Genomic DNA, 15,115 nt, shown 5'->3' on the forward strand with positions numbered 1-15,115 from the left:
CCTCGTAAACCTTCGAGGCATGGTTTATGTTGGACGTACTGCTGATTCAACAACTCTGTCTCCAATTTTCTTTTAGTTTCAATAAAAAAAGTGCCATTTCATTTTCTTTTAGCTCTCTGTTCCGTTGTTGTTTGCTGCTTGTCCTTAAATTCACTGCCGGGCGTTACGGTGCATTTCCTCGTAGCTTCATTGCATTAGGTTTCATTACATTGTTGCTTTCTGCTTCGTCTTTGCCTTCGTATTTCTTTGGGGACGACGATTATGATTTTCTGAGGATGAATTGAACAAGCATGCTGTGAAGTTGAGAATTTCAAAATGCCTATGCGTACAGGAATAGCTATGTGATCGCACGGAAGGAAAGCTGCAGTGGAATAGTATGGATGGAGGACAAGAAGGGAAGGATAGTTCCTGTCACCAATGTTATTGGAAAGCAGCTGGTGACTTATGGGAATTATTGAAGCTGTGTGGAATGTATGGTTCCATCTTAACTGGACATTATTTGCAATGGAAGTATGGCCACTCCACAAAATTGACCCTGAAGAGTGGTCTATTTAAGGCAGTACGAGGAGGACAGTTGCAAGATGGAATATGAGGGAATGTCGGCTCTGGCCAAAGTCTACATTTGCATTCGTGAGGAAGTCGCCCCCCCCCCCCCCCCGCCATGGCGCTCCACGCAGAAGTATTGAATGCAAATCCTTCTTCAAAGAACCCAGGACTCGATGCCTTATCGTAGTAGATTTTTCTCTCTTGTAAGGTGAAAATAGTACCTGCTATAATATGCCCTCTCTATCCAGATGGTACGTACGTAGGCCGTTGACATCACTCACTCCCATCCGAACACGGCATTACGTATTTTGTCCCGACAAGCGGCTTGATTCGGCTGTGCGAACAAACAAGCCGTGCAGAAAGTCATTTCGTTACTGAAGGAAATGGCAAAACAATCAAGCACTTCGGGCTTTGGCTTGGATTTCCTGTCTCTGCACCCGTTCGTCCGCTCCACGGTGGTGGATAAGCTTCGGGGAGTGATCTTCGGTTCCGCGCTGGGGGATGCGGTTGGGTTGTATACTGGTTTGTGTTGTTCTTTTTTTTTTGCTGGTTTTATATTTTATTCGTTTGTTTAATTTTCTATTTATGAATCCTTCGTTGATGTTATAATCTGAGCTGTAGATCGTCATTTGCTTTCTGTCTTTTCTATGCATCAATTGACTTTTTGAGTTTTCCGTGTTCTTCTAATTGCTCTGGCTACGAATGATGTTTCTTCTTATTGTTCTGTTGTAATCCATCATGAAAAAGAATCAGGGTATGGTTATATATGTATCTGTATTCATCTTTGTTTGTGAGCAAATTCGATTGACCTTTTCTTCATTTACGAAGAGACTGATACGATATCCTCGTTTAGAGTCCCTCCCGAAGGATACCTGTGCACAGGCCTATCCCCAAGGCAGATTCCAGCTCGTGAAACCTGCTACCGAGTTTTGGGGTGATGAGCATAGAGGTACCTTTTTTTCTATTTGATTTGGTCCCATTCTATGAAATTAAATTATGGAAACGAAAGTACTATTACTAACGGGATGGTTCGTCCTTCAATGAGGAATAGGTCAATTTTCAAAGGTAAGAGTGGAAAAAACTACCAGGTTCCCTTCCCTTGCTCGTGAATTACATAGGTAAGTAGATAAATACTTTCACAGGGATCATGGACAGACGATACCGACCACGCTCTTCTGATCATACTATCCTATCTCCATAATGATAGAGAGCTCTTGCCTCATGATCTGGCGCGTCGGCTACGGACATGGTGCGAGCAGGGTCTGAAATTTCTGGGCCGACCACCGCTAGGTGTAGGAAAGACGGTGGAGACGGTGAGTTAGTTGATGCCAACCACACTTTCACCCAGACGCCATTGTTTTGCTTTTTTAATTTAGTCTATTCACTTATCGCTAACCGCTTCATCAGGTCGCCCTAGACCCAGGCTACCTCTCCAACCCCACCGCCACAGCTCTTAAGTACTGGGTAAAAGGGAACTACAACGTCGCGTCGAACGGCTCCCTGATGCGCACGCACCCGCTAGGTATCATCTGTCTTGGAAAACCCCTGAACGAGACATTCCGGGTTGCGACGGACTTCTCGATCGTGACGCATGCAGATCCGCGGTGTGTCGTGTCGTGCTGCGTCACGACGGGGTTGATCAGGGGGGTCCTGAGGGGGGAGATTCTGGGTGAGGAAGATGTGGACAAGGTTATTGAGGATGCGTTTGAATGGGTGGACCGGTGGGTTAGGAAGGGGAGAAGGTATGGGGAGGATATTATTAAAGAAGATGCAAAAGGAGGAGGAATGGAACCACAGCTTAATCGCAAAGAGTTCGACAGATACGTCCGAGTCACAGATTTTGACGAGCTGCAACTTGACGAGACAATGGGTTACGTGTATAAATCGCTCGGGGCGGCCATCTTGACGCTCCGTCTTGGAATGCAGCGGAGACCGTACCTGGGAGAGAGCAGCAACAACAGCAATAGCACTGAGACGAGAGATGATCCCGCGAGACCTTATCACAACCTCTTCGAGGAACTAATAACAACATTGATCATGCAAGGCGGCGACGCAGACACCAACTCCTGCATCGCCGGCTCCCTCCTCGGCGCTTGGGTCGGATATACGGCCCTCCCACCCCACTGGCGCGATGGGATTCAACACCACAACTGGTTACTGTGCAAATGCAATGCTCTAGCGCAGACCATTGGCGTTGTCAGTGACCAGCTGCTTCTCCCGGGGTACAGGGGGAGTGAAGACCAGGACACGCGGGACGATGGGGGCAAAGGGGTGTTGAGCAAGGAGCTGGAGGTGCAGGAGGAGGTATTTTCTGATATTTGTTTGGGGCCGAAAGAACAGAAGAAGAAGAAAGAAGATGAAATAAAGACAGAAGAGACGAAGAAGGAAGAGGAGAAGAGAGAGCAGAAGCAGGGGGGGATAGGGAGGTTGTCTGAGAGGTAAGCGTCCTGTTTCTGAGGTGCTTTATCTTGATATGTCCTGACTTGATGATGTATGCAGTTCTCCAGAAGGGTCCGCGAGTGGAGTTTACATAACAAATCAAAAAGATGCGCAGAAATTGGTTTGAGAACAAATGTCTAAGATGTACATTTGAGATAGCAGCTAGCCTACCTACCTAATGTGGTGCCAAGCCCGGGGACGCGGTCATCACGTGACCATAATCCGGGACGGGCGTGCGGACGCGGCGAACGGAGCGGCGGGCGAACATGCCAAAAACACAGGCCCAAAAGCTGCTCTTCATAACGCCCTTTTTTGCTGCCCGCGCCCGCCAATCACCGCGTGCCATTCACCACTTTCCTGCTGCCAGACACCCTCGCTTAGTCATTCTTCCGCGCAGCGAAATCACGCTCCCTTTCGCTTGTCTCCCGAGTAATCTATTTAAGCCTTTCGTTCCCCTCGCTTCTTCGCTCCTCTTCCCTTCTTTTCTTTACCCCCCATATCACCCCTCGATAGCCAATCTCGTCAACGCGTCGAAAAACCATCAGAAATAGCCTTCTTTCCATCCAACTTCCCTCAAAACTAATCACTTAATACCTCGGACATCATGACTGGACGTAAGTATCCTCAGTTACTCGCACTCACTGTCTTCAACGCGTCGTCGTCGTCGGTGGCCGCGGTCGATCGGTCTGGCACGGGGTTTTGATGAGGCGTGATCTGTCGCGCTTGCACAACACCACTTACATAAGCCACATCTTACGCACTGCACCCCTCGATATACCTCGCTGTCCATGCTGTCGACCTTAACTATCGACGACGATGACGATGATGATGTTGTTGTCGACGTCTCGTGTCTGTGTTTGATGAACTGTTGCTAACATTCACTCCCGCAGGCGGCAAGGGCGGAAAGGGTCTTGGAAAGGGTGGCGCCAAGCGTCACCGCAAGATCTTGCGCGACAACATCCAGGGTATCACCAAGCCGGCCATCCGTCGTCTGGCTCGTCGTGGCGGTGTCAAGCGTATTTCCGCCATGATCTACGAGGAGACCCGTGGTGTCCTCAAGTCCTTCCTCGAGTCCGTCATCCGTGACGCCGTCACCTACACCGAGCACGCCAAGCGCAAGACCGTCACCTCCCTCGACGTCGTCTACGCCCTCAAGCGCCAGGGCCGCACCCTGTACGGTTTCGGTGGCTAAGCGCGTTCAACGCCTGGAGCTATATCACGCCTTTGTCCCGAACAATATTTCATTGATTTACGGCTACGGTGTCTTTTCCTATGTCATTGCTATTTTCGCTAGGTGCTTTCGGGTTGCTGGCATGCGTCTGATGCGGCTATGGGTGTGATGCTCGGTTATTTGATTGTTTGTTAAACTGCCTTGTCTTTTTCCACATGGGTCTTGGGGTCTTGGTTGGTCGGTATCTTATCATCGGAATAGGTCAGCTGGATGGGTTTTTCGCCGTGATGGATGGTAAGCAGGGGCTGGTTTGATCCTTGCCTGGCAATTGTTATCCGGTGTTCCGTTGAGCTGCGGTCAATAGTCTACAGCTGGTTCTATCCACCCATTCAGCGGAATGCAATCCAGCTTCATTCATCACTCAGCCTTTCCTCAGGTACTGGTAGAGCCGTGCTTAGGAGTAAGAATGTCGCTCGGTGATTTCCCGTTTCCGGTAGATCTGGTAATAGAAAGGAAACATCGCGTTGTCCTCCTTTCGTGAGGGTTTGTATGGAGTACGTCTCAATTCCGGGGCCGTCATCTGACAGTAGGGAAGATAAAACAGTCCCTCATAGTAAAGAAACCGAATTCCCTCGTCGTGATGTTCGTAGCTGCACCATCTATCCTCCATATAAGAATCAGTTGCTGGTCGAAGGGAACCTTGCAACAGTACCTGTTGGTTCTGGACCGTCATGGATGGGATGAGCTTGCTTAGTTATCACTTCACATCTGCTCTACTCTAGTATTAGCGTTGCTTTGTTGCTGTCACGCACTTGTCCTCCATCAGAATACGCGTAAATGCGCTTTCAATGATACTATGACAATTCCTGCCAGAGCTCCGTGTTCTTTGAACATCCTTGGTCCAGCGTTCTCGTTGAGACGCTCTCGAGTCCGAACGTTCAGACCGCGCACGGACCTCTCGGCCCCGGTGACGTTATGCGTCCAACGCCGCCCTCTTGTCCAACGACTCGCAAACTCTTTCTATGATCTTTCTCAAGAGCAGGATCTGCTGCTATATACTGTGATCTTCTAAGATACTAATGGCAATCGTGTTTTCTGGATGACCATGTGATATACCTACCACACGTCCTGGGATGGACATCCATCACCGCCACATTGCCTTGATCATCTATCCTAACTGATACGGACCGGATTGATTTAGTCGATCTAGCTTGATTTTTACTGGACACTATTGCGTACGAAGACTAATAATCAGGCGAGAATAAGAAGAAGAAGGACAAGAGGACAAGGATAGTATGCGAGTATAGGGTGAATCTGATCCGAACTGAACAATGGCTCCGGACAACGACAAGCTGCATTATGAAGCGCGACTCGTGCGTCCTTCCCTGCATATATTTCCTATCCTATCCTACCCTATCCTGTACATACATAAATACCTGCACAATCAACCTGATTTACCTACCTATATACTCTTGTCTTCCAATGTCTCCTGTCCTGCAGCATACCTACTATGAAGAGACACACATCCTAACATCCTTGTTTCTCTGTCCAGGACTCCTTCGAACTCTACTACAAATACTACGTGTCTCCTACAGACAATGACAATGCCGACTGGAAGACCGCCACCCTACATGGCCTCGCGCTCCCTGCCCTAGGTCACGCCGTCTCGGGAGCCCTCGGGGCCGCAGTGTCCAATGTCGTGACGTATCCGCTGAATCTGATTGTGACGATGATGCAGAGTCAGAAGAGGCAACGGTCCCCCAAACAAAAAGAAAAGGCAGAAACAAGAGAAGCAGAGGAGAATGAGGGGGAGGGAGAGGTATACAACAGCCTCCTAGACGCCGCGCGGAAGATCTACGCCCGAGAAGGGATAAAGGGATTCTATACGGGCGTCGTGCAGGATACGGGGAAGACGGTCGCGGACGCGTTTCTGTTCTTTCTGGCGTATACCTTTCTCAGACAGAAGAGACTGGACTCTAGATCTCGAGCAGCGCGCGGAGGGGGGAAGAAAACGATCCTCCCCGTCCTAGACGAGCTCGCAATCGGGATCATCGCAGGCGCATTTACGAAGCTCCTCACGACCCCTCTGGCCAACATCACGACCAGAAAACAGACTGCCGGTTTAGGATCTTCGTTATCGTCGTCTATGTCAACAAGGGAAATAGCCTCCCAGATCCGCGCGGAAAAGGGCCTGAGGGGGTTCTGGTCAGGGTACTCCGCCTCCCTGATCCTGACGCTCAATCCATCAATCACGTTCTTCCTGAACGAGCTACTGAAATATGTCCTACTCTCACGCGCGAAACGCGAGAAACCACCAGCGGCAGTAACATTCCTCCTCGCAGCAACAAGCAAAGCCGCCGCATCGTCAATCACATACCCATTTTCGCTCGCGAAGACGAGGGCGCAGGCCGATTCCAATCACCAGAGACGGCAAAAGAAGCAGACAATATTCTCAACCATCCTGCAGATCTCCCGCACTGAAGGCCCCCTCGCCCTCTACGCCGGCCTCCGGATCGAACTCCTGAAAGGGTTCTTCTCGCACGGAATCACGATACTGACCAAGGACACCGTCCACGCGCTCATCATCCGGGTGTATTATGCCCTTCTGGTCCTGCTGAGCCGGTACCCGTCCCCAGAGGACCTCCTCGCGAGAGCGAGAGAGCAGGCGGAGGAACTTGCTGAAGGCACGGAGAAGAAGATCCCGAAAGGCGTGGTTGTCTCGGTTGATATGACTAGTGTCGGACCTGCGGGAAGGAGACACGGACACGGACCCTGCGACGCGAACGAGACCGCAGAGATAGTAGCCGACTATGTCGAAGATGAGGCGGAGGAGTGGCGCAGTTTGTATCGGTGGTTTTGGGAGAAGGCGCGGAATAGGGATTGAAAATAATTAGCGTTGGGTGTATATGCGTATCTATCTATCTATCTATATATATATTAGTAAAGTCATCATGGCTCATGTGAGTAGCAGCACCTTTATAAATCATTATTGTCCACAAAAGGTACCTGGGAAATTGCTGCCCCAAGGACAGACAGCGACACAACTAACTAGGTAGCTGGCTGGCATCATACGATCTTCATGATGACTGCCTATATGTCGGCCAACTACTCAAATGTAGCAACTCAAAAACATGTAATTAAAAATGTGAGGGAAAAAAATAATTAAATATATTATATATATTCCATCTCATTCACAGACCAGCTTGGACAAGACTTGGAAAAAGATAAGAGTGAAGAGTGGCAAAAGAAATCACAAAAAGCGCGTAAGAAAAAGGAAATGTGGTATCAAGCCAGCCATCCATGGACATGGACGCTAAAAGCTCATCAACAGCGTGATATCTGGTCATGGTATACATACGTTGAAAGGCATATCAGGTAATGATCCTGAGATATATGCAAAAAGAGAAAATATTGAACAAAAATAGAAAAAGGCTATTGACTCAACATGAAACAATCTCAGCACAAAATCATCAATACAGACCGCCTTGTAGATAAGAAAAAAATGAAAACAGACAAAATAACAACACAAATGCTTCTTAGATTCGAGCCGGTGAAAGGACCGCGAGGTCCATGATGCGTCTTTCTGTATTTCCTCGTCTTTTGGTTCCGTTCTGTATTTCATGAGGTTGCTGGAAGAGATATCTCGTACAAGTTGTGGTCACATGTACTGAATATTAGTGATAAATGTCGACAATCATCGAGAGAAGAGAGGCAAAATCATAACAGTCATCATCTCGTCATCGTAATCGTAAAACGTCGGTCGTATCAGAACCAAACACAATTGGGGTATATCGACTAATGAAATCCTCCTTGCTATACACTAGCGGTCCTTCTCTTCTCACTCGGTTTCTGCGCGTACGCAATCAACAATCTGAATCCTGTGCCTCGCTTCTGACACTCTCGCAGAAGCTTCTTATCAGCCCAAATACTGCGATCGAGATCACCGTCCGGGAGGACAGGAATCTCGTAGCAGCGCGTGTACCACCAACGGCCAACTTTGGTAACAATCTTTGCAATGGACTCGTCGTTAGAGGATGACGGCGAACCGGAGAGTAAATCGCCCAGAGACATATTACCATCGTCAGAAGCAGACCTGTGTTGAGTTCTCTGCTCTTTCCTTGACATCTCTGGCGAGTAACCAGCAGTGGTGGTAGCAGCGGCAGCAGAACTCGAAGGGTTAGAAGAGGAAGAGTCCGACGATTCCACAATAATCCCAGCCACAGGAACACGCACCATACAGCGATTCAGATTGTCAAACCCACATCGTCCAAGCAATCGCTGTATGCTGTCGCTCGCTGACCTGAGGCTAATATTTGGGTCGGCCAGATAAATCCTCTCTTTCAACATCCGCACCGCCCTCCTTGTCCAGTTCCCCATGCTCACAAGGTCCAGGTCCAGTATACTCATCTCCAAGTAACCCCCCGGGCGGAGGACGCGCTTGCATTCCGAGATTATATTACTCTGGGCGACTTCGGAGCAGGCAGCTGGGAAGCGCAAAATGCAGACAGCAAAGAAACTTTTCTGAAAGGGAAATGGGTCCTCAATGCTGGGGTGATAGGTTACGTGGTAATTGTCAGGCGGCTGCCACCCGTCTGGGTGCGTCGATGCCGATGGAGAAGAGCCGATGTTGAGGTTATAAACAGTCGCATTAGGATAGGTCAAGGCACAATAGAACGACCAATCGTCGTTCCCTAGCCCATCAATGACTAGTATGCGCTCCTGGTCCCGGGAATTGACATGGTTGTGAGCAGGACTGAAGAGGACGCGTCCGAAGGAGAGCCAGCGACTGGCCATCAGTGAACCCGACCGGAGGTTGGTCTGCGCGGTTGTCCCTTCGCGATCACGCTCAGCGATATCGAATAGGATAGTGTTCCGATGACGAGAGGCCTCGAAGTTCGTCGATGCCAAAGGAGACGGCGATCGAGGGACGACTATCTGATCACCTGCACGAGTCGACGTCGACGGAACATCCAGATGAGCAGAGTCTGCGCCCTTCTTGCCTTCGTCACCGTAATTTGCAATGAGCTCACTGTATGATGGCTGGGCAGATGGAGTAATGGACGAATGCAAAGCAGAAACGATCCTCGAGCGACGCAGTCGGACAGAGCTGACACTAGATCGAGCAGAGGCCGGGACAATGGTCCTAGAGCTGCTCTCAGTAGGGCTGGGCAGAGTGGTACTGTCGTTGTGGGCATTCAGCTCCGCTTGCAGAGTCTTGCTGGCCATGGTTGCTAACTGAAACCGCTCTCCTGTATTGGATTCGCCTGGATTTGGGGCTTTCGATGTCTCCGGAGATATGCTATCAATAAGATCGTCATATTCGTCCCAGACCTCATCCTCCGTAGGCAGTGGACCCTGTTCCAGGTTAACTGCAGTCACCGCTTCCAGGCTCAACTTCCCTTCCGAACTGCTGGAACCTGAGAGTTCTGACCCTTTCACTGGAGAGAATCTTAGAAATTCGTTGTTTGAATACGGACCCGTAAGGAAGTTCAAGCCATCACCAGACGCGGGGGCGCTAAACGGCTTAGCAGTGTCGTGCTCTGGGCGAAACGGTCCGCTAGGAATAACATCCGTTTGAATACCAAGCGGCGGACGGCTAAACGTATATTGCTGACCCGGCTGACAGTTCGCTGTGACCGCCAAGGAAGGAGCCTCATCACGGCAGAAAGGCCTGGAAAATGACTGCTGAGCCGGTTTGTGCTCTCTATCCCGTCTCGAAATTACCTGTGGAATCCGCCCAACAGGCATCAATCGACTCGGACGCGGCGCCTGGTTCTTCTCCTGTTGAATGGTTGGGGGCTCCTTGCTGAAGAATACTTTCGGGGAAGAGGGGCCTCCTTTATTAAACTCGGCCTGTAGTTTGGGCGTGGGCGGCAGGAGAATCGACTGGCAACGCCGTTTCTTAATATTCAAGCCGGCGGGAATATCTGCTGGTGATGCCATCTCTTCTCCCTCAGTTGGAGGAGATTCTTCTATCTGGTGCAGGATATCCTCCAGCGAGTCAGTATCATTGTCCAGGAGAGCATAGTGGGCAACTTGGCGACTGGTCGGGACCACAGAAATAGTAGCATGTAGTTCAGTTGCTGGAGTTGCAGCAGGCGCTGGAGGCGGCTCCTTTCGATCTGTAGCGCGGCTTCTCTGGAAGAAATTCCACTTCGAGCTCTTCCCTTGCTTAGGTAGCTTCTTGATAGTGTTCCTGTCCTGCGTGGCACGTTCATTTTTAGAAGCGGAAACTGCACTGCGAGTCTGAGGTAAGGCAGTAAGGCTTGAACTGTAGCCGTGGCCTGACGAAAGCGATTTTGCAGATGCGGTATTGACAGACCCAGTTGACTTCGTAGCATCTTTCATAGACAAATTTTGTGAACCGTAGATAGAATTTCGGTTGACAAGGACTGGATTCCGCCTTTGACTTTCCACCTGCATGGCCATGTGATGGTCACGCTCAGAAACAACCGACTCAGTCGACTGACCAAAGGCCCCTGCTGACGAAGCAAGGGATTCCGTTGAATACCCATGGTACGGTGTTTTTGTATAACCTGTTAAGTTAGAAGTAGAAGTCAGGCTGACACTGCTGACGCTGCTGACATTGCTGACACTCTGCTCGCTATGAGTTCGAATGTGACTCGCACCGTCCATTCCCCCACCGGTGATAACAACAGGTTCCAGGCGATTGAGGAGAAAGTCATCTATATCCTGCTCCAGTCGACTGTTCCCACTGCTCTTGGTGCTGGAAACAGATTTGGATGCACTCCTGGTTGTGCTGGTGGACCTTCCTCGAACACTGCTGTTACTGCTAACACTTGACTTTCGACCGCGGTGCCCATACTTTCCATATCCCTCATGACCTGTTCCCGCAGCTGGCCCTTTGCGCGTCGGCTTATCAGCTCTGCTATAGTTGCTCCCATCGAGTTCAGTCTTAGACCTCTTGGTAAAGATGCCAAACCGCCTGGTCGAGGTTTTCTTTGTGATTTCTTTCTTTTCCTTAGGCTCCGTCGAAGTCTTCATGGATCTAGTGGGGATCCCCGATGGTGTCGTTGTGCGGGATGGTATCCGAGAATGTAAAGAGTCAGCCGATGCAGCAGCTGTTCCAACGGGATGTGGGCGTGGTCTTGCTGCGCTGGGAACGTTTTCAGCCGACTCGCGCCGTTTGTGACCAGTAGTCCTCAGAACTGCTAAGTTACTCTGAACCACGGGTGACGGTTTCAACTCTAGTTTGTCCGTACCATCTCGACTGGGTCTCAAAGGGGGTGTGACGGAAGGAGCTGGAGGAGTGGCTGTCGTCTCTCCATGAGAACGGTAATCAAAAATGGCTTTCTCAGCCTCTTCAACTTTTCGCTCTTCCTCCCGTTGCTTGTTTTCATCGTCGCCCTGCTTTAGTTCTGGTGATTTGAATTGCGTAGACGATTTCCGAGGTGGAGGGCTCCTTGGTGGTCCAGGACTCTTCGCAGGGCTTTTAATTCCCGCAGTTTCTCCCTGCCCAACTTTACCAGTTAGGCTAGAGGGCAAGCTTGGAGCTGCAATCCTATCCGGAGATTGCGACTTGAGGCCCTTTGTCTCGATCTTTTCGGCTTGCGGACTCGCTGCCACGGGCTTGGAAGGCATCGGAGGTCGAACATAGATAGGACTCTGCTGCCTTAAATGGTGACCAACCCTCGTTGGGTAGACGATACCAGGAGAATATGATGATAAAGAAGTAGGTGTAGATTCCCTGCTCCAAACACCTGGAGACTCTGAGTACCTCGTGGAAGGACTGCTTGCGGAGGCAAAATTGGGAGTCGGTGGTGGAAGGTTATTTGTATCGAGGAGGCCAGCAAGTTCCTTCGGGATACGGTGTGTTGACGATTCCCCCTTAGCCTTTGCTTCCGGCAATCGCAAAGGCAACATCGACGCAACTTCTTCCAGCTGTGGTCGAGACTGGGGTTGGGGAGTTTTAGGGCCAGTATCAACACGTAGATTAGGTTGAGCGCTTGAGGGTGCTGGGCCAACACCGGACGGCCCCGATAGGGTTTCATTTCGCTGAACTTGTTGTCGTCCAATAGTAGGAGCTTTCCTACGAAGGACGTTTCGTGTATGATCTTTTGATATGCCGAATTTGCTGGTGCTTGGAGGAGCTGACGTTGTCTGAACAGCAGAAGGTGGCATGGATGGGCCTGCTGTTGAAGGAGAAACCGTTGATGAAGGAGGCCTCTGTGGACGAGACGAGAAACTCCCAGTAGGTCGGGGAAGCAAGGAAGGGCGTGAACCATTACTGGATACTGTATTTGGCGTCTTGGAACATGGCGCCATCTCCTGACGGTGCTCTGCAGCGTCCGACACAGACGATTCTCCTCCAATTCCAGTGGGTGTATTTGTTGGTCTTGCGATGTGCGATCGTGGAATCCGTAGAAAGGATGCGCTGCCGGCAATCGACCGGCCAGGCGCCTTTATGGATCGTGCATCTTCAAGTTGAGGCATGGATTCTTTCGGAGTCAATACTCGACCCCCGTCGGACCTGTACGACGACATGGTGTGTGACCCTAGCTCGAAACTCCGGCCCCAGGCCAGAGGAACAGCTATCCAACGACGAATTTAACAAAGCAACGATCAAAATCATCACGCTTGCAGAATGGTAGCTCGCATGAATGGGAGCGGGAAATCTGGTGTTAAAAGTTTTCTCTGTAAGCTCTCAGTTCAAGCCGCGACATCGCCACAGCCAGGGAGAGCACACTTACATTTCACAACATTCATTTATGTATTTTTCAAGCGCGCAACAAATTACATAGAAATATATAGACAGAGAAATTTCATCCGAAAGAGGGTGATATAGAGAAAATAAAAAAGAGAAGAGCTTTGCTAGGCAAGGCTATTGAATCATAAGAGCAACGTGCGGGTGCAACAGGCACAGAATATAGATCTTTAATAATATGAAAAGAAACCAAGTATGCACTGTGGCTCGTGGAAGCAGAGGCTGGGTAAATGCACAGCGAAGGTGGAATTCATCTATAGGCTGCAAAGTAGGTAATTGGGTAGAAAGAAAATATGCACCTACTCCGCCACAGTCCAAGCTGGACCGTCTCCCGTCTGCGGTGGCTAAAACACAGCAGAGCCCGGGCGGCGTACGGGCAAGAGGCGACGACGACCACGTCACAGAGGAGCCAGCAAGGCAATGCTGGCAGAACGAGTGAAGAAATTCTCCGGAAAAGAAAGAAGGACAAGATTGAAGCTGGAAACGCAGCGGTTGTCGGATGCTTTATGAGCATCCAGGGGTCTGGGTCAGGGCCGACCCGAACCCTTTGAGTGAGGAGAACTGTAAGCACCTAGCACCAGTACATAGCGAGTGCTAGGCACATCTGGCGCCTTTTGCACGATGGACGTTGGCTCCTCGTTGGAAAGACATGGTGACCGGGATCGCAATTGGCGAGGATTCTGTTCTGGACGAGTCGACAGATCAAGGTCGCTGGCCAGAGACGCGGGCGGGTATGGGGCGCCGGGAGCGGGGACGAGAGGGCCTAGAGAAGACCCTGGAGAGCGCTGTTGGACGGGACGTTGCGCGCTGCTCATGGCAGATAGGTCCACACACGACCCATCAGCGTCCCGTGGACGACGGAGTCCTGCGTTCCATGAGATCTTTTCTCCTGTGATGCTCGGGTCCTCCTCTCTGCTGGTGGAAACAGAAACTGAGCGTAGTAGGTAGAGCTGATAGAGTCGGTGGCGGAAGAGCGCTGAGAGCTCCGTGCACAGTTGTTCCTCGAGAAGCGTGTTGAAAAGCACCCATGATCCTTTGGGATCCAGCATTGGAGATCAGATCCAAGCTCATTGCATGGAGTATACTGCAAGAGGCATGACAGGCGCTGGCTTGGTCGCTCGGAGCGGGTCTCGCTCGTGCGGTTAGTGGGCCGGCCTTCTCGACTCTCCCTTCTTCTCGCCCGACGGCGACACCGAAGAGACGTCTCGCAGATCACGAGACAAGAAGCGCATACTACGTGCATATGTCATATCGTTGGCCATACGGGGCGCCAGCAGCTCGCATAAATTTGAGATTTGCTGATCGCCGGAGTAGCAGGGTCATGGAGCAGCCTACGAGATGCATAGTAGAAACGAGGAGACCAATACTGGAAAACCAAGACACTACTCCTGGAGCGTAGAAAAACACATTGGCCCAAAGGTAAAACGCTCAGCTTGAAAAACGCTGCGCCGCTGCTTTGCTGGCGTGCCTAGAGGCATAACAGCAAAATCGCCACAGTCTGATATCGAAGACCTCTGCCTGTCCGGCGCGGCATTGACTCACGTTGTCCGCTTCTTACCCGACTGGCCTGTATAGTGATAAATATTATCCCCAAGATCGACAGGACCGCTATGTGTCTGTCAGAAATGAGAAATCATGGAGTACTTATGGCTTAGGCGCGACCCTTCCTCGCTATGTCTCAGAATCTTAGGACGTCGCTTCCTGCAGTGCCGTGCAACAACAGATGTATCTAGAAGCTGTCATTCGCTTCATGCTAGCCAGTCATATCTGTTAGGGGCACATAGGCACTCCGATTCGACACCGACATGCGCAAGTCAGTTTCAAGGGTAGTTGCGTTACTTTATGCGGTCGTCTCTGTTCCCGGTGATTTGTACCGTTCCCTTTCCCTGAACGGCCCACAAGATATCCCCATTAGTAAGTACGTATGTTCTTGATACCGGGGAGTAAGTAGCAAAAAGTTAGAGCTGGGCTCTAGCCAAGGTCCTTGGTGCGATACGCGCTGTTTAGTGGTCAGGTTCAGTCTATGGTACCTGCTGGGTCCTGCCCGTGGTCCATGTTCAACCTTGTCCGTGCTCTCAAACCATGCGGATGGGATTCCGACGCCCATGATTGTCGGGGCACCAAGACTGCGGGGCATCTGGAAAGGAAACATTTTATTTTGGTAGCATCTTGGTATCCCTCGTACCAGGGCGGTTCGGGGACGGGATTCGCCAGGCATGGTGATGTTAGACTTC

General features: G+C 50.6%; 5 protein-coding genes across 5 annotated transcripts; 3 read left to right on the forward strand and 2 right to left on the reverse strand.

The window, feature by feature from the left end:
* Nucleotides 1-929: 929 nt before the first annotated feature.
* Nucleotides 930-2,988, forward strand: VTN00DRAFT_6730 (uncharacterized protein; the record flags this gene model as incomplete). Its single annotated transcript, XM_069433399.1, has 3 exons — nt 930-1,068; nt 1,702-1,859; nt 1,954-2,988. The coding sequence occupies 3 exons, from the start codon at nt 930-932 to the stop codon at nt 2,986-2,988; spliced, it is 1,332 nt and encodes a 443-aa protein (XP_069286784.1).
* Nucleotides 2,989-3,589: 601 nt separating this feature from the next.
* VTN00DRAFT_6731 (uncharacterized protein) lies at nt 3,590-4,177 on the forward strand (the record flags this gene model as incomplete). Its single annotated transcript, XM_069433400.1, has 2 exons — nt 3,590-3,599; nt 3,876-4,177. 2 exons carry the CDS (start codon nt 3,590-3,592, stop codon nt 4,175-4,177), a joined length of 312 nt encoding a protein of 103 aa, XP_069286785.1.
* Nucleotides 4,178-5,487: 1,310 nt separating this feature from the next.
* On the forward strand, nt 5,488-7,040 carry VTN00DRAFT_6732 (uncharacterized protein; the record flags this gene model as incomplete). The annotated part of the gene is made up of 2 exons (XM_069433401.1): nt 5,488-5,529; nt 5,709-7,040. 2 exons carry the CDS (start codon nt 5,488-5,490, stop codon nt 7,038-7,040), a joined length of 1,374 nt encoding a protein of 457 aa, XP_069286786.1.
* A 929-nt stretch (nt 7,041-7,969) lies between these two features.
* VTN00DRAFT_6733 (uncharacterized protein) lies at nt 7,970-12,610 on the reverse strand (the record flags this gene model as incomplete). Its single annotated transcript, XM_069433402.1, has 1 exon — nt 7,970-12,610. One exon carries the CDS (start codon nt 12,608-12,610, stop codon nt 7,970-7,972), a length of 4,641 nt encoding a protein of 1,546 aa, XP_069286787.1.
* Nucleotides 12,611-13,408: 798 nt separating this feature from the next.
* Nucleotides 13,409-13,930, reverse strand: VTN00DRAFT_6734 (uncharacterized protein; the record flags this gene model as incomplete). Its single annotated transcript, XM_069433403.1, has 1 exon — nt 13,409-13,930. The coding sequence occupies one exon, from the start codon at nt 13,928-13,930 to the stop codon at nt 13,409-13,411; it is 522 nt and encodes a 173-aa protein (XP_069286788.1).
* Nucleotides 13,931-15,115: the final 1,185 nt, after the last annotated feature.

Source organism: Thermoascus crustaceus (assembly GCF_041956765.1).
Source record: "Thermoascus crustaceus strain CBS 181.67 unplaced genomic scaffold VTN00scaffold_4, whole genome shotgun sequence".
NCBI lineage: Eukaryota > Fungi > Ascomycota > Eurotiomycetes > Eurotiales > Thermoascaceae > Thermoascus > Thermoascus crustaceus.